At 39.0% G+C, this 19,592-nt stretch overlaps 1 protein-coding gene across 4 annotated transcripts in view; it reads left to right on the forward strand.

Moving 5' to 3' along the window:
- IFTAP (intraflagellar transport associated protein) overlaps positions 1-19,592 on the forward strand; it is a 64,397-nt gene that overhangs the window by 7,591 nt on the left and 37,214 nt on the right. For 3 of the 4 annotated variants that reach the window (XM_019975676.2, XM_070804069.1, XM_019975677.2), the window contains one exon: positions 8,329-8,484. In XM_019975676.2, the coding sequence (XP_019831235.1) occupies positions 8,352-8,484 (133 nt within the window). In that variant the 5' untranslated portion in view covers positions 8,329-8,351. Of the gene's footprint in view, positions 1-8,304; positions 8,485-19,592 lie in introns of all 4 variants that reach the window. The other variant, XM_070804070.1, reaches the window with a different exon arrangement.

Here is a 19,592-nt window from a genome sequence, read left to right on the forward strand (position 1 = left end):
GTTCTTTGTATATTTTGGATAACAGTTCTTTATCAGATGTGTTCTTTGCAAGTATTTTCTCCCATCATATGGCTTTTCTTTTCATTCTCCTGTCTGTTTTTTTGGTGGGCATAAGTCTTTAATTTTGGTGAAGTTCAGCTTATCAATTATATTTTTCATAGATCATGCCTTTAGTGTTGTATCTAAAAACCCATTGCCATACCCAAGGTCATCTAGGTTTTTTTCTGATATAAAACTTCTAGGAGTTTCATAATTTTGTGGTTTATTCTTTGTTCAGTGATCCACTTTATTCATAAGCCTAGATTCCTGTTTTTGCTTGTGGATGTCCAGTTGTTCCAGAACCCTTTGTTGAAAAGACTGTTTTTTTCTCTATTGTGTTGCCCTTGCTCCTCTGTCAAAGATCAGTTAGCTCTACTTATGTGGATCTATCCTGAGTTCTCTGTTCGGTTCCATTGATCTATTTGTATATTCTTTCACCAGTACCACACTCCCTTGATTACTGTAGCTGACTTAATTTTAAAACAATTCATTAAAAACAGTTACCTCAAGAAAAATATATACCACTTATTTAAGCCCATTTCCTAACCACAAAATTTTTTATTTATTTGTGTTCTAATTTTTATCCAGGTGTACCTACATTAATAATTATGATAAGAATGTATTTAAATTGTGTATTATCTTTTTGATGTAATGTTATTTCATATATACTATGAAATGTATATTTCCACCTTTATAATTTTTAATACTTGCCTAAAATTCCATTAGGTAAATATAATGCAGTCTATCAGACCGTTCAGTGTTGTTGGTCATTCTGTCAGGTTCTGTGTGGCTTAGATGATAGAATGTAGTGATTAGAGGTAGATAGATTTGGATTTGAGTCCGAGTTCTGCCACTTACTAGCTGAATGGCCTTTTTGAGCTTCAGTCCTTATCTCTAAAACAAGGGTGATACCTGCCTTATTGGGAGGATGGATGGATATGAAGTGTCTGTTATAGAGAGTGTACTCAATAAATCTGTCTAATATGATGGTGCCATACATTTATTTGTAAAAGTGAAGATGTTCATTTTTTGAAAAACTTTAGGATGCATTTTCAGGATTGACTTTTTAAAAACCGAGCAAGTAGCTCAGTTGTTTGGCTGATTTTCATCATTTGAAATGTTGGTCCATTCTTTAAAAAAGTGTCATCATCTCTTCTGGTTACTCCCACAGTGGTTTTTTAATCTCTGTCTGCAAAAGAGCATTGGGTTATTTCCCTAACCTATTCATGGTGTCGTATAATGATTATGGCACTTGAAATTCCAGCGTCAGTGACAGCGCTCATCTAATTGACATAGTGGATATCTCCACAATAAATATAAAATAATAAATGCAACACAGAAACAAGGGGTGAGTTTAGGTAAGTGCTTTAGCCTTTACATTCTGCTAACACCAGAAAACAGGCAGTTGGTTGCTGAGTGGGTTTGTTGTCCCCAGCCTATCAACATCCTAGCACAGAAGCTAAATGTGAAGTCATGAACGATATTTATCCAGCATCCACTGTGTACCTCCACTGTGGAAGATTAGGAAAAAAATATCACAGACACAGGTTTTGCCTTAAGGAGCTTGCATGATAGTAGGAAGTAGTCACCCTTAAAAATTCACTAAGAAATCACAATTATAGGGGCAGAGTCAAATTCATACTGAGATATGTGTATTTCTTCTACCTTAAATCCAAAGACAGTGGGCAATTAAAGAATACAAGTCAGTGTCATTACAGAGTAAAATAATCTTTATTCCACAGAGGAGATAAAAGATTTAGTAATGGGGTATTCTGTCATAGTAACTGAATAAAAAGGAAACATAGTTGGAGAAAAATAGAACGTCAGAGATGGAAGACAACTTCAAATCCTGTCCCTTTATATCTACATTCACACTACTTAAGGCTAGAAAAGTTAAATAACTTGAAAGGGTAACACAGCTACAGGAGTGTGTGTACATGGTGAGCTGAGGCGGGCAGAGGAGGAGCACAGTCTTGTGAACTCTTGACAGTGTTTCCCAAGAAATGTAGTGACCTGTCAAGCATTTCCATCCCCTTTTATAAATGAAACAACTTAAATGACATTGCCCAACGGGTTAGCAAGTGTTTGAAATAAGGTCAGTGGCAGCTTTTCACAGCATTCAAACAGGCATAGACAATTTTTACTTTTTCAAATAAGTGGCTGATTTTTTTTCAGGAAACAATATAAATAGTATGGGAAAGGGAGGTGTCTGACTTGTTGAATGAATCCCACGATAGAAGGCACAACTGAAACTAGCAAGGAGGAGAAAAGAGGAAGGAAAGGGAAACGTAGACGGAAGCAATCTACAGTTAGTGTGATGGACTGTCGAGAGAAGAACATGACAAGTGAGTTGTCATTTTTTATTTAAAGTGATGCATTAAATGCAGCCACCTGACCAGAACATTTTTAAGGAGGATTCCTAATTGTAGAATAAAATGGAGCAACATTTGAGAGGTGATTTACAGTGTTGTTTCAGAAAGAAAACGCACTTAAAATTTTTATTCTTAGAGAAGGAGGGAATTTGTGTTTCTTAATTTCTGCCTTTGTGTATAGAAACCATGCTGGCAAAAAGAAATTGGTTTTTACGTAGGGGTGTGTGTGTGTGTGTGTTATGTTGTGTACACAGAAGCAAAATTGCAAATAAAATGCTGAGGGAAATTGGAAGTTAGGGAATCACTGTATTACTCCTTAAGGCCCATTTGTTATTCTACGGTCATAGGAATTTAGAATCAAAAATAGCTGAGAAATACAGCTTTAAAATCTTATTTCTTTTTAAGAGAATGTCAAATGAAAAGGTCGATATTATTTGCACCATCTGGCATTTTGAAACACTTTGTGAAATGAATTCCTAAAAACAGAGTTGATTTAGTCTGGTGGGTCTACACCTGCTCCTAACTAGCTGTGCAGGTGTTGCTTTAAAGCAGGCTTTCTGGTTTTGTGGAAGTGCTGTGTGCTGTGCACATGGCCCACAGGCTGGGAAGCCAGACAGAGATGACTTTAATTGAGAGTGGATGCTTTTGTGCCACAGTTGTCATGCAATACAGATAAAATGAGCAAAAATGGGACATCGTGTCCCATGGGAAGGCAGCATTACAGTTGAGCTAATAACTCTTTTATGATTGAAACCTTATTGCATGATTATAGAGCTCTAAAGTTGACTTAGAAACTCTACTGCCTGTTTGGATCCACAGGTTATCAGGGGCCTTGAAAAAATGTTCACTGAAATACTCACTATTATTGTCTGTAACTCATTGAGGTAGATGATCACGTTTCTGAGGCTAGGAGATCAGTTTTGAGTAAGATTGAAATATGCGTATTGTACATTTGTCTTGATAAATGTACTAGTCTAGAGGTCATGCACTGGAGAAGGAAATGGCACCCCACTCCAGTGTTCTTGCCTGGAGAATCCCAGGGATGGCGGAGCCTGGTGGGCTGCCGTCTATGGGGTCGCACAGAGTCAGACACGACTGAAGCGACTTAGCAGCAGCAGCAGAGGTCAGTTAATATGTTTGTGGTTTTGTTAGGAGGTGAAGGTAGGTGACTGACTCAAATTTTTCAAAAAAGAAAATTAAACAAAAATGATAGTGGAAAAGTAATTTTTCTGCTTTCGAAAACAATGAATTTTCTAAAATTTGTCTTATGGGTACATCTTTCAGCTTCTATGTCCAAGGTAATTTGCTTTTTAAAAAAAAATAAGGAGTAAGCAAGGAGAGGGAAGTTCTGAATGCTTAACTGTTTGCATTTTTGTTTAATGGAATTAATAACTGTGTAATTGAAAACAGTCTAATAGTTGACCCGCCTCAGTGAGTCAATGTAGACATTTCTGGATTGACTTGAGCAGCTTGGAGGAAAAGTATGTTTTGGGGAAATAAAATTGATTTTATACAATCTGTTGATGAACAAGTCTTAATAAATGATAGGCTCAAGAAACCCCATTACGGTAACTTGGATGGATGATCAGGAAAGGGAAGCAAATTTTTCAAGAGGAAACTTTCTGCTTAAACATGTAATTTTATAGATTAGTATTATTCCCACTCTCTAGAGCTTATTGCAGGAGGAAAACCATCAACACGCCTGAGTTCCAACATTCTTGGTAAACTTTTACTGGGTGTCTTCTCTTTCTCTTTTCCTTAAGATGAGATTTTTGTCAAGGAAAAAGTGTAACAAAGATGTGCCAACTTCTGAGACCTCTGCACAGATGACAATATGCAGCTTTTCTTTTCTAAAGCTTTGTTGTTTAGTTGTTTAGCCGTGTCTGACTCTTTTGTGACCCCGTGGACGTAGCCTGCCAGGCTTCTCTGTCCATGGAATTTTCCGGGCAAGAATACTGGAGTGGGTTGCCATTTCCTTCTCCAGGGGATCTTCCCAGCCCATGGATCAAGCCTGCATCTCCTGCACTGGCACTGAACCACCTGAGAAGCTGCTCTTCTAAAGCTTTGTAGTTAGCAGTTATCTCCAAGCCTCTCCTGCCTCCTACCAAAGGCTTCCTGTAATATTTACTGCAAAGGGTTGTATCAAGGGGAATCTGTATGGAAATCTAGAGGCTTATCGGAGAAGGCAATGGCACCCCACTCCAGTACTCTTGCCTGGAAAATCCCATGGATGGAGGGGCCTGGTGGGCTGCAGTCCATGGGGTCGCTAGGAGTCGGACACGACTGAGCGACTTCACTTTCACTTTTCACTTTCATGCATTGGAGAAGGAAATGGCAACTCACTCCAGTGTTCTTGCCTGGAGAATCCCAGGGACGGGGGAGCCTGGTGGGCTGCCGTTTATGGGGTCGCACAGAGTCGGACATGACTGAAGCGACTTAGCAGCAGCAGCAGAGGCTTATACTGTCATCTTTTTTGGTGATAATGGAGAATTCCATGCTTTTTAAAGTATTAGAAAAGGCTCATTGGGAGAAGCTTGTAACTTGAAGTGTTGTGTATTCTTTGATGCCAAAATGTATGTTTTTATCACCTGGATAAAAAACTATAAAGGAATTTAGATCCTCTTCTATTTCATAAGAAGTTTTGTATTTATTTCTTCCTCTCTTCCTTTGTTTTCTTGTTTATATAAGTAAATGTCTAAAACAAATGATGTATATGCATGTGTGTGTGTGTGTGAGTGTGTGTATTTTGCCTCAAGATGTTTTGTATGTTATTGGGATAAAGAACGTAGTTGTAGTCAGACACACGAATACACCCAACCTGAGTGAGATTTCTGCTTATTGCTTAATCTCCTGATGACTTCATCTATGCATTAAAAATCATAATCAGGAGCATCTCGTTACTGTTTATGAGAACCACATAATGCTGCTCTCCAGTAGAGTCATTAGTTGACAAAAACCTCACTTACAGTTTCTTTTCCAGATTCGTTTATTTGTATTCTGTGATTGAACTAGATGACCTTTAGGTTTCTCTCAACTCTGAGACTCTGTGCCAATTTCTGTCATTGAATTTCATTCTCCTTAATATGATCTAAACAACATGAAAATATTATAGGATGCAAAATAGTTTTTGTTCAGTCAAGGCAGAGGCTGTCAGTTCATACTGAGTCTCTTCTATCATGTAAGTAAATCTGTACCCTTACTGTGTAATTTGGTCTTTTGAGATTTGTTCATTTTCCAAAGTATAAAAAGAGACCTAGCCTGTGCAGCACCAAGGTTGACATTTTCCTTCTCAGACTTTGTGAATTCTTTGTAAAATATCCCATTTTACCTTTCATACATCAGGAGCTGCTTGAACAGAACTATGAGAATTGGAGACAATGGGCTTTGATAGTCCCTGCAAAACTCTTTAAAAATGTGTTATTTATTACTTTCAAGTATCAGCAGTAAGCCTCACAGTTAACAACAACAACAACAAACACGATTTTGCAGGCATATACCTTTCTGTACTGTTAGAAAGCAGATTATATGTTTTGAAAGCTTACTAGCTCAGGGTGACTTGTTTCTTAAGGCTTCTTGCTTTCATCTCTGACAGATGTGTTTTAAGTAAGTCACAGGAGGCAGGGATCTGAAGATAAGTATCCAAGAAATACTACATCAGTGGTGATAGTTCCACATACTTTATTTTATAATAATGTCTGTAAAGGGGTGGGACCCTTTACAGGGACCTTCCCAGGACAAATCACCCCCCAATCCCCACTCTTCCTCTGCTTGCCTCTTGTTTATAAAAAGGCTTTAGTCTCCTAAACCTTCCCTGAGCTCCAAAGAGCAGATTCAAACAGGTACTGTCTGGAAAAGTGAGGGAATGTACAAACAAAGGAAAAAACAGCCCAACATAATTTTTTTCTATTGTTAGCTTAAACCAGTGTCTTGATTTATGACCCCAAACTGTTGAGATAATGTCCTGTGGGTTTAACCAACTGGCTCCAAGTGGACCTGAAATTGATGACACAGGGAGAGTCAATTAAAAACTGAAACTCTTAAACCATCATGAAGGTTCTAAGTATATAACAAAATGTCCCAACCATTGCTTTTGCTTTCTCCTAGAAAGAAAGAAAGAAAGACCTTTGCCCCTGTTCCATAGAAATGGAATGAAGGATTGACAGTGGGGTCTTATACCCAGGGCATGAGCTGATCCATCTTGAACAGCACAGATTTTCAAGTTCATGGGCATTTTCCTTTCCTGCTGGCCCTGGCATGCCTCAGAGCTGCCTAGATAATGACAAGCTGATGAGGAGAGAATGAGAACTAATCTCGCTTGCCTAAGAATTTCAGAAACCAACCTCAAGGACACGGGAATGGAATGACCCTGAGTAGAAAATTAATGAACACCTAATGAAGATGACATTAACTGGACCAGTTTGGAGATGATTATCGGAGCTGACTGCTGTTGTGCATGTCGACCCCTGCTTGTACATCCCTGAAACTCCCCTTGAAAACCTTGGTCTCCTAGCCAGCAACTTGGAGATGATCTTGGGACATTAGCCACCATCTCCCCAGGTCACTGGCCTCCTGAATAAAGCAGCTTTTCCTTTTTTACCAATACTTGTCTCTCAAGTATTGGTCTTTCTGGCATTGAGCAAACTTGGGTTCAGAACTAGCCTGGATGTGTTACGTTTTCTTTCAGAGAGCAGGTGACACTACCTGGCTTGAGTGGTCGTTAGTTTTGTTATTTGAAAGGAAGAAAGCAGGACTCCAGGAAGATGGTGCGGTTCTTTTGCTAGCTCCCAGGGACTCAGTAAGCAGAGAATCCTGTTCCTAAGAAAGCTTGTGGTCTTTTGTGGAGTTGAGTAGTCCAAGCAGAGCGACACATCCTCCCAGTGGTTCCTTCTGGAGGCTGTGATTGTGAAAGTGTATGTTGTTACGCATTTACTTATCATCACAATATGTTCTGGGTCTTTTTTATGTGGAGCTTTAAGCTTTAAGACAAAAAAACCAAATCAAAGAATCCTGTTATCCAGGCAAGTATATCTCTGTCTCTTCCTTTTTGTCTTTTAGAAAAACACTTCATGGTAAAAACACAAACTAATGTGAATGGTAACTGAAAAAGCAATGCTTCCTTCTAGAAAACCACTAGGATTTGCATAAACCACTTGATTGTCTGGTAAATGATTATCTGCTCTGTCAGTCTCTGAGGACTTTTAACATGAGGTTATTTGTATTTTCATAGATAAGGAAAGTGCTAAGTTTGAAGGTGGGTTAAACTGTTTAAATCATGACAGCTTGTAAAGCTGGATTTTGCAAAAGTCTTTAAAACGTCTGTACAGTTACTGTATTGTGATAACCACAGGAATAAAATTAAAGACATTGAAAGATGTTGAATTTGTGCTGTGCACAGCCTGTTAATTGTCTGCCTTTAGTAAAACTGAGATGTGTTAAGGCTAAATACTCAAAATATACCAATTTGAGAATTGCAAAGCATGTTTAAAGGAATTCCTATTATAACTCTCAAAGCATCCACGGGAAGGCATTTACAGCAATATAAAGTACAACCTGGCTGCTTCTGTTTGATATTTGTCTGCAGAAGTAGATTACCTGAGATGGCTTGAGGAAGAGGTTGCTATAATACAGTGCTGGAATTTTGCTGGGGTCCACTTCTGGAAAAGGAGATTGACATTAACATTTTGGTAATTAAGTATTTGTCCTACTGATAGTTAAATAATAACCACCTTTGAATTTATCATTATTTATTAGCTAGCAATTGCCAGCATAATTAAACTATGGGTTGCTGAAGCCTGGCAGTATTATAGGCAAATTTGCATAAACTGTAACTGGTGCTTTTTCTTATACCTAATTTTCAGGTCCAAATTATTTCTTTCTGCACAACTCACCGTAGCTCATGTTTTTCTTGGTCTCATAGATAAAGTGGCCTTATGAATAGGAATGCCTGCCAAGACACCAGAATTGGAGATGATGGATGAAGATCGGCTAATTGAAGAAGTCTTGGATAAGTTTGTTAATTGTCATGAGCAAACATATGAAGAATTTCAGAGAACGTTCACTCATCTTGCAAAAGGTAAGATGGAAAAGTAAACTTTCTATGACAGTAGTGAAGTGAGAGTTGCTCAGTGGTGTCTGACTCTTGGCGACCCCATGGACTGTAGCCCCCCAGACTCCTCTGTCCCTGGGGGTTCTCCAGGCAAGGGTACTGGAGTGTATCCTCCCCATGTCCTCCTCCAGGGGATCTTCCTAACCCAGGGATCGAACCCTGGTCTCTTGCATTGCAGGTGGATTCTTTACCAACGGAGCCACCAGGGAAGCCCAGTAGAGATAACGAATTTTATTATGATTTTATGTCTTTGCTGTCTTTTCAGAAAGACTATTGAATGAGCATTCATTCATTCCATTGTTTTGATCAGGTTATTCTCATCAAGGCATTTGCAACTGATGCATATAAATGCTAACTTTTTTATCCAGCCAAGAGTTGTATTATGGAATCTGTGCCATTGAATTTGAGAACTAAAAGGACCCAAGAAATCATTTAGTATAATCCCTTTGTTTTAGTTTTGAAAAAATACAAGTGCAACGAGTCCAGGCTTTTAAGAGCACACTGAAAACATTGAGGAAACCTAGCACCATGTTGGATATGGAGTCACACCATACACGTTTGGATTCTGGCATTGCCTCTTTCTGGCTTGAGGGGAAGTCACTTGAGTAGAGGGGGGATATTCATAGTACCATAAAGGTTGATGAAGGCTAATTGCGATAATCCATGTAAACCTGTTAGCATAGTGGCTAGCTTGTAAATGCTTAATGAAGGCTAGGTATTATTATTGTTTATTGTAGTGATATCATGCTGTGGTTTCTGTAGAATGGAAACCACCCTTTAGACCAGAAGTGGTAACTGAAGCCCTAAAGGCCAAATGCGTGCTGTGTTTTGTAATGTGTTTGGTTACCTCATGCAGTATTGTTATTGTTTTATTGAGCCAACATTTAAAAGTTGGAAATGTTACACAAAAATCTTGATGTTCTATTTTTTCTTTTTTCTGATTAAGTGAGAAGATGGTTGCCTCTTATTTCCCTGATGGCAGTATCAGCAGCTAGAGTTCAGGAGCCCACGCCCTGTGACCTTACTAGTGTGATACACTCTCTGGCTCTCACACACCTGTGTGCATATCCTGCCTGCTTCCTTCTCGCCACTGGCTCCTGTAGGCATTGAGTTCTGTTTCGACTGCCATTGGCTTGCTCTCAACCTTGGTCCTTTTTGGGTCATGACTCCACATTTGGGAGACTATTGACTTACATGTATCTTGGACTCAACTCCAGGGCCCTAATGGGGCCTGGGAATACAGACTTTTTAAAAGTTCCTGTGGTGATTCTAATGTGTACCCAGGATTGAAAATAGGGAGTTCCATAATTTCTTAGGTTATAACAATCTAAGGATCCTCAGCTCCATGATTTGAAGCCATAATTCATGTGTCCTTAACAAATGTAAAAGAAGTGAAGTTATAATGAAGAAAAGGAAAAGAGATTCTAACCTGTTTCTTTTATTGTACAAGGTAGTGGGAATATCTATCTGTTTTGTTTACTCTTAAGGGAAATATGGCAACCTGCTCCAGTGTTCTTGCCTGGAGAATCCCAGGGACGGCGGAGCCTGGTGGGATGCCGTCTATGGGGTCACACAGAGTCAGACACAACTGAAGCGACTTAGCAGCAGCAGCAGCAAGGGAAATAGGGTTAGGGCTCCAAAATCACTGCAGATGGTGATTGTAGCCATGAAATTAAAAGACGCTTACTCCTTGGAAGGAAAGTTATGACCGACCTAGATAGCATATTAAAAAGCAGAGATATTACTTTGCCAACAAAGGTCCATCTAGTCAAGGCTATGGTTTTTCCAGTGGTCATGTATGGATGTGAGAGTTGGACTGTGAAGAAACTGAGCACCAAAGAATTGATGCTTTTGAACTGTGGTGCTGGAGAAGACTCTTGTGAGTCCCTTGGACTGCAAGGAGATCTAACCAGTTCATTCTAAAGGAGACCAGTCCTGGGTGTTTATTGGAAGGACTAATGTTGAAGCTGAAACTCCAGTACTTTGGCCACCTCATGCGAAGAGTTGACTCATTGGAAAAGACTCTGATGCTGGGGGGGATTGGGGGCAAGAGGAGAAGGGGATGACAGAGGATGAGATGGCTGGATGGCATCACCAACTCAATGGAGATGAGTTTGAGTGAACTCTGGGAGTTGGTGATGGACAGGGAGGCCTGGCGTGATGCGATCTATGGGGTCACAAAGAGTTGGACACGACTGAGCAATTGAACTGAACTGAACTGAAAGGGAAATAGAGAATTTAGGAAATACTTTGTTAAGTTGGGGCTGAGAATGATCTATTTTGGTATCATATGTGGATCAAATTAATCTTGATAATGGCCAAATCACCATTTGTCTTATGCACATGGATTTAGGAAGATGCTTGCCTTCTCAGAGTCTAATGATTTAGTTTCATGTTTTCTAGACCCACACATGCATGGTTGTGTGAATAGCTGGGGCAGGCTGTGGAAACAAGGATAAAACTGGCAGAATTCATGCATTTTGGTATGCCAGTGGCATTTTGATAACCCAGATTATTTTGGAACTTACTTGTAAGGCTGACTTTATTTTTGTACTCTGAAAGTGTAAGAACTTCTTGCAAGGACTTGGATATTTTAAGGAGGTTACACTGTTTTTGTTTTTCCGGGTAAGGAGTCTGTTCTGTTTGCAGATTTCTGTGTGCTCGTTCCATGCCCAGAGAATCTGTTGCAGATGTGGTGACTTCATTTTGAGTTCAGTTTAGGCCCCAAATTGAGCTGAAATAAATGATGATGCAAGTTACATAAACTGCATCTCCAAGCACACTAGTTTTTTCCCTTTCAAAATATCCTTAGGCGCCAGTTCACATTATAAACTAATGACCTGAAAAAATTCCTCCTAGAGCACAAGAGCTGTGAGTGCAAAAATATGTCATAAATCACTAAGTGTCCTTTCTTACCCTGAAACTTTTAAATACCTCTGAAAAACCACATAGGACTTAGGGTCGGGCCTAAGAGTTGAATGATAGCCAACAGAGTTGACCACAGTCAATGCAGTTAGCTCTGTTTGAAGGAACATCTGAAAGCTTTTTCTTCAGTTGTCTCCTGCTTTCCAGCCCTTCATTTGTCTTGGTATTTGGTTGTCTTGCTAATATCAAGTGGAATCTTGTCTGTGTTAAAGTAGTTCTCACCGTGTATAGTTACGTACGTTTCTTTAGTTTCTCAAGTATGCTTTCACTGATTGACTCTTCTATTTATTTTTGTAATAGTTACCTGCCTGAATGCGTATGAGATTCATTTTCTTTCTGAGAGTGTTAAAAGGGTCAGTAGTACTATTAAAAATATTTCCCTGGAAAAAATTAAACTAGAGCCTTTTTGAAGAAATTCACGTTACTGCTTCAGGTGCTTGGAAAACAGTTGGAAACTGTTAATATTGTAGCATAATTCTCACTCTAGTACATTTATATTGACTATGTTTTGCAGTTTTTTTTTTTTTAAGCAGCTCTGGTTTTTATAATCATGGTGCATATTTGATGATAAATACTGTGTTTTACCAAAATGTTTAAAGAGATATATTGCTTATTAATTTTAAGCAGACATTTTAATTGAATTCTTCAGTTCAAGAAGGTTAAGACTGAGTTTAAGATTTGTATTAGAAAATTAGTGTGCAGATTTTGAGTTTGTTCATTATCAGTGAAGACATTATTATATTTTTGACATTATTGTAGATAAAAATAAGAGGCTGACTTTCAATCTTTGATATTTCAGCTTCTTTGTGAATATAATTAATTGATACCAGACTGTGTGTCTAAAGGGAAAAAAATGCTTCTTCCTCCTTGTTATGTTTCTATCATTGTTTAGGTTACAAAAACACAGATATAAATAATTACATTTGATTTTCTGTTAATGCATTCATTCATTTATTCATTCAACAGTCCTCTGAGTGTCTTCTTGTCTGAATTTCTTGTTTTATATGCTAAGGATTCGAAAACATTTAAGGTGTAGTTTGTGTTCACCAACACTCATTGTCTCCCACACATACACACACACACTCACACCATTATTGTCTTTTTTTGTGTGTGCTTCAGAGTAAATGATTAATTTCCATTAAGATTGCCAGTTTTTACCAATTTCAGCTTAAAATGCTTTGGAAATTGAGATGAATCTACTGTAATTTTATGATTAACTCTTAAATAAGACTTTGCTTTTCATTCTCTCATTTCATTCTTTAAATACCTGGGATCCAGATTCCCAAGTGATTTTATCAGTTTCTATATTATCATATAATAACAGCTTTCTACTCACTGCCATATTTATACACTTAAACCAGTTGAGATCAAAGATTTTGTTTCTGATTTTGATGTGTTCTTGTTCTCTTTATGCCATTCTCATTTCCCTTCCAACACTTCATGCTTTTAGCCTTTTATTGTTCTTTCAACATATATTTGGAAAAAAAAAAAAAAAAACCCTGTCAACTCAACCTGCCTTTTTCCGTTCATACTTGTTAATATTTGAATGAAATTCCCCCTTAGGTAGAATATTATGTGTCTGAATGTTCTGGACAAATGGCCACACCTGTGACTTTATAATCAGGTTGTGGTCTAGTCTTTTGATTGTCTCAAAATTTTAGTCTCAAGATCTCTAAATATGTTTCAGTTTTTCTTAGGTTCTAATACTCTTAATAATCATGAGAGGGTTTGACCTTCCCTTATTGATAAGCAGCTAACATTTATTAAGTACTAGGAATTATGCTTGGCACTTTACCTGGATCATCTCAAACTTTGTAATAACCTAGTAAATTTCTTTTTTTCCATTGTAACTTTTAACATTTTTATTATTCTCCATTTACAGTGAGAAAACCAAGGCTTAAGTTTAAGTAAATTGCTGTTGTGGACAAAATTGTGCCGCTTCAAAATTTATCTGTTGCAGCCCTAACTGGCAAGGTGACTGTTTGGAGACAGGGCCTTTTAAGAAGTAATGAAGACTAAACGAGGTCGTAAGGTGGGGTCCTAGTTCAGTATGACTGGTGTCCTCCTGGAGAGAGAGATGCGCCAGGGATGCATGCACACAGAGGAAAGACCACGGGAGGCCACTGCAAGGAGGCAGCCTTTTGCAAGCTAAGGGGAGGGACCTCAGGAGAAAACCAAACCGGCGCACGCCTTGATCTTGGACTTCTAGATTCTAGAAGTGTGGGAAAATAAATTTGTGTTGTTTCACGCCACCTAGTCTGTGGTGAATTGCTATGGCAGCCCTAACAGAATTACCTAAGGTCCTGTAACTGTTTAGTGATGGCATTGGAACACGGGCCTAGTCATCGTAGCGCTAAAGCCCATACCCTGAACTGTTTCAGTTTTCTGCCTTCCACATTGCAGCTGGGCAGTTCTCGAGACCTGGGGAGTCCCTGGCATGTGGGTAAAGTGAGTCATAGGAATGGATGTGCTTCCTCAAAACATAATTACTCTGTCTTCTCCAGAGTGTAAGCTCCATGAGGTCTAGTTGCTTGAGGGTTTTGTTCATTATTATTATTTTCGTGTCTAAAGCAGTGACTGGTAATGTAGAATAAATTGATGCTTAATAAATATTTGTTGAATAAATGAAATAAAAAGAAAATAAGAGAATGCAGGATGGCAGAAAGATGGACAGGAGGTCCTCAGACCAGACCCTAAAGGACATCCACATGTAATGGCTAGGCACAGAAAGAAGAGCCTGCAAAAGATGCTCTGATGTCATGATGCCCTGAGTTTGGAGTTGATATACTAGCTAATTGGGAGCCATAGTGGAATTTGAGCATGCGTGTGCACACACACACAAAGTTATTTTGAAAAACAGAGGCAAAAAAGGAGAGAAGCACCTAGAGTCAGGGAGACTAGCTTAGCCAGGAGGCTGAGCAGAAACACATATAAGGTGGTACAGACTCCATTAGGGCCATGGAGAAGGAAATAGAAAGAAAATAGGGCCAGTGAGACTCTGCAAGTGAGGAAGTGCAGCCCTTGGTAACGGGTGACTGACAGAGGATTAGGGAGAAGAAACAGCCAAAGATGGGTCACAAGTGTCCTGCCTGGAGATCCCAAGGCCCACCGAGGCCAACTTGTTCACAGTTCTCCTTTCAGGAGCCTTTTATTTTTTTTCCTTACTGAGTGTATGTTCTGTCAAAGAGCTTAGAATCTTGGGCTGGGATTTGGTTTACACTTCTGGACTGATAAACTTCGAGTTGTCATTTCAGCCAAAGGGATATGTATCACCATTCACCCTTGACAACTTCTAAAAAAGGTAATTAAAAATGAAACTGGTGACAGCACATAAAGCAACATGTTTCCAAAGCTGACATATCATTTTGGTCCCCAAAGCTATCTTGAATTTGATCGTTAGCAATGCATCTTTAAGACTTCCCCAGGGAGACGAAGCATCTTTTCTCCATCTGAAGAATGAATTTAAAACCTGCCATTGACAAATACCACAGAGAAAAATAGAGAAAGCAGCTGGCCCTCTTACCAATTTCAGAGCAGGAAAGGAATTTCAGTAAAGCATAAAAACAGCTTTCTCTCATAAAAGAAAGCACGACAACAAAACATAATCCTTGCTGCATAGCCTTTTGCAGTTGTTTTCTGTTGAGTATTAGAGACCAGCAGGCTTAGCACTGTTTTGACACCCTCACCACTGGCAGATTGCCCGCCAGCAGGAGTTGGAAATGAACTGACCAGCTTTATACTTCCAGGTGGATCTTAAGCCACCTTTTCTGTGCTGTTGTTATCAGTCATTTAATTCCCTACTGAATATTGAGTGGTGTTTATAGTTCACAGGCCATTTGTAGTGTCTTTCTGTTTCCTTTTTTACATAAGCCACATTTAAAAAAAAAAAAGGCAACTCGGGAAGCACTTTTACAAATGTGAATTTAACAGTAAAGTGCACTGTTGAAAATAGCACAGCAAGTAGTAATAAACTTGCTCTAAATTAGGATGTAGACCACAGGGATGTTAACTTCAGAGAAATTTGTAGAAGACATCAAATGAGGATTTGCTAATAAAAGCAAGTAGGCAATTAAAAAAAATCCACCTAATTAATCTGGCATCCAAACGGAGAGAATAAGGATTGACTGATTGATTGATTTTTTTGAGGTGGGGTTATTGGTCTGTCTAGTCAAGGCTATGGTTTTTCCAGTGGTCATGTATGAATGTGAGAGTTGGACTATAAAGAAAGCTGAGCGCCAAAGAATCGATGCTTTTGAACTGTGGTGTTGGAGAAAGCGGAAAAGGCAATGGCACCCCACTCCAGTACTCTTGCCTGGAAAATCCCGTGGACGGAGGGGCCTGTGGGCTGCTAGGAGTTGGACACAACTGAGCGACTTCACTTTCACTTTTCCCTTTCATGCATTGGAGAAGGAAATGGCAACCCACTCCAGTGTTCTTGCCTGGAGAGTCTCTTGAGAGTCCCTTGGACTGCAAGGAGAGCCAGCCAGTCCATCCTAAAGGAGATCAGTCCTGGGTGTTCATTGGAAGGACTGATGGTGAAGCTGAAACTCCAGTACTTTGGCCCCCTGATGCGAAAAGCTGACTCATTTGAAAAGACCCTGATGCTGGGAAAGATTGAGGGCAGGAGGAGAAGGGGATGACAGAGGATGAGATGGTTAGATGGCATCACCGACTCAATGGACTTGGGTTTGGGTGGATTCTGGGAGTTGGTGATGGACAGGGAGGCCTGGCGTGCTGCGGTTCATGGGGTCGCAAAGAGTCGGACACGACTGAGTGACTGAACTGTACTGATTGCTGAAAAGACTAAAAGGAAAAGAAAAAAACTCATGATTTTATATCGGTCATACATTTAGTGGCTGCCTGTATGTGACATATTTATCACAGCATAGCATCAAATATCAGATAAACACCGAAGGAGAAAAGAAGTATTGGATGAAGTGAGCTACTTTATAGCAGAGTCCAGTGGAAGAAATAGCATCAGCTGTTTAACCTGTTCTTTCTCTTTGGGGGAACATCTGCAAATGGTAATTAAGCAATTTTCATTTGTTTCTCTATTTCTTTTGTCATCACTAAATCACTACACTTGGGGAAAAATTGGCAAATTATGAAACACAGAAAACTGCTGGTTCAGTTGCAGAAGGAAATCCACCCCCCACCAAACTATGATGGATTTTGAGCTGATCAAGCCATTTTGCCTTAGATATATTAGCATAAATCTTCAGCTGCAGTTGTTACAATTCATATTCATTCTGCACAGGAATATTTGGTCCATAGATAGTCGTTTGTTTTCTGTGTCTGCTGTAGTTTAGGTGTAATTGGATAAGGAAAGAAAATGTATTTAAGTATTTACAACATTCTGAATTACAATCATTAAATTATTTTTGGCAGTGTTTTTGACATGTATTTTCTTACAGTAAATGTATTTTCTGGTGTGTTTTCTCAGTAAAACACACAAAAGATATTATGTGAAGTTTTAAATCTGGTTTATGTCCTAATAAATGAGTCATTTTCTTTCTCTTTTTATAACTTCTCAACACACACATACATATATATTATTTAGCATATTTTATATGTATGCGTAAATTAGAGAGGTGTACTTTCTTGGGCAAATCGAATTTTGAACTTTTCAAAACACAAGCAAAGAATTACTGGTAGCCAAAGAACTCTTTTTTTGGCGGGGGAGGGGTTGCACTGGGTCTTTGTTGCTGCACGTGGTTTTCTCTAGTTGTGGAATTGGGGTGCGAGGGCTTCTCATTATGGGGGCTTCTCTTGTCGCATATCATTGGCTCTAGATGTGTGGGCTCAGAAGTTGTGGCACATGGGCTTAGTCACTTTGCGGCATGTGGAATATTCCCAGATCAGGGATTGAACCCATCTCCCCTGCATTGGCAGGCAGATTCTTAACCACTGGACCACCAGGGAAGTCCCCAAAGAAACTTTTAAGATGGTCACTATCATCCTTTAAGTAGTCAATTTAAACAATATAAAGTGCATGCACGTTTGTTTAGAACGCTGAGGAAGACTTGGCAACCGCCTCCAGTATTCTTGCCTGGGAAATCCCATGGACAGAGAAGCCTGGCAGGCTATGGTCCATAGGGTTGCAAAGAGTCGGACACGCTGAAGTGACTTAGCACACATGCACGCATTTCTCAAAAATCATTGTTGTCAATGTATTGTTATACTTGATGGAAAAAACTAAATTACTGGACTTGAAACTGAGGTGGTCGAGAGACTGTGTCCTTTCACTCCGTGAGTGGGTACATGTTCACATCTGGATGGTTTTAGCAATGTTCTTTCACGCATGGAACAATAATATTTTCTTTGAAATGGTCCACTAAACCCAAAGGGATACAAACAGGAAACCGTGTTTTAACCAAACTCTTATCTTTCTTATGTGAAAATCAAACCGCATCTGTCTATATGCCACTTTTTGTCTTTTTTCCCTTCCTATTCGGATGTGTCCCAGATGGGGTAGGTTGAAGTGACGCTAGTTAGCTCACTCTTTTTGCAGCCATTGCTCCCTTAGCACGTTGAGGAACCGCTGGACCATTTTTACATGCTTTGCGGACTTAGCTTCTTTTATTCTAGTTTCTGTGGTGTGCCAATCAATGATTAGAAAAGAAGGGTTGTGAGCCAAGTACCATTTTTTCCCCCACCTTCTCCAAATCATGCTTTGTGTGACTTGTAGCCACTCATCTAATTTCTGAGTACTGATTCTAGTTCCTAATTGTGGTGTCAATCCAGTTTTTCTTGCTAATGTTGAGGCCATTTCTGTATTGAGTGTGTTCCTGCTGTAATTCAGGCATTGAGTTGGAATCTGGGAATACAGATGAATGAGACAGAAATATGTCATTCTTACTAATTTCTGTGTACTGGGTGTTCCAAATGCTCTAGATGTATGAAAAAGCAATAGCAATCTGTATATTTGTAGACATTACAGTTATAGATTGATTGAGGAGCCAGTGCTCACTACTCTTTACATAGTGCTGATTAAACAGTATCCAGGATATTGCCTTTGGTTTTGGAGTCTCAATTTTAGGTTGAATAAACACTTAATATGAGTTAAGAAAAGAGCAATAAGAATGTTTAGAAACAGTGGATTTTCAGACTTTGGTTTTTTGCTTCAAGGTTTTTTTGTTTTTTTTTTTTTTTTACATTCAAGGATGTCTTGTAGTACTCTGAAAAAAAAACGAGAGTGTGAAAGACATGTATAATTTATCTCTGTGTTTGCATTGCTCTCACACATCAATGTATGAGTCCTGTGTTATTACAGATTTGTACAGAAGAGGTTATTCTACCTCATGAAGTTTGAAAACTTGTAGGAAGCCTTTATTTATGAAGGAGACAGAAAAAAAATTACTCCAGCTTTCTCCAACCTGTGTGAGTGAAAGAGATTGTCTTAAGTAGATGCATCTTTGTGTAGGCAGGGAGAAGGGCATGATCTCAGAGTGAAGGGGAGTTTCTTAGGTTGGCAGGATTTAGTTTTATGGGGAACTTAGTATACTGCCCTTGTATTTCTTATTTTGTCATAGGTAGGATGATTGTAATGGAAAGGATGCTATTCTAGTATAGGATTCAGAAGACTGACATTCATGAATTCTCTGAGATTGTAGACCTGCCGCTTACTCTCTCAGAGTCTGTATATCAGGGGTAATCCTGTCTGCTTGGTGTCTCTTATGGTTGTGGAGATAATCAGATGAAATATACATGAAGATTCTCAGTAAATTTTAAAGATTTACTCTCAAGTATTATGATTATGCGGGCTATTTATAATTTAAAAGAGGAACATCAAGGTTAAATATAAAGAAATCTTGACTTTACAGTATAAAAAGTGTAAAATACTACCTATAGTATTTTATATTTTTGTAAGATGTTATATATTTCGGTATAGTTTTCCGCACTTCTTCACTGAAGTAGCTAAAACCAGCTATGTGTAGTGCGTATTGTGTAGTGTCTAAGTGTGTATTATGTAGTGTGATACTGTACAATGCAGGCAATAGTCCTACACTGGCCTCTGGTGGAGGGACTAAATAATATGTCTACGTGGATCCTTCAGGCAAAGGCATTTGTGTGCTTTGACAAAGATGAGGCATAAGAAACCTCTAATTATAAATTTTTTAGATACTGCTCCATGGAATCTTTACTTAGGA

Source organism: Bos indicus, chromosome 15, assembly GCF_029378745.1.
Source record: "Bos indicus isolate NIAB-ARS_2022 breed Sahiwal x Tharparkar chromosome 15, NIAB-ARS_B.indTharparkar_mat_pri_1.0, whole genome shotgun sequence".
Classification (NCBI taxonomy): domain Eukaryota; kingdom Metazoa; phylum Chordata; class Mammalia; order Artiodactyla; family Bovidae; genus Bos; species Bos indicus.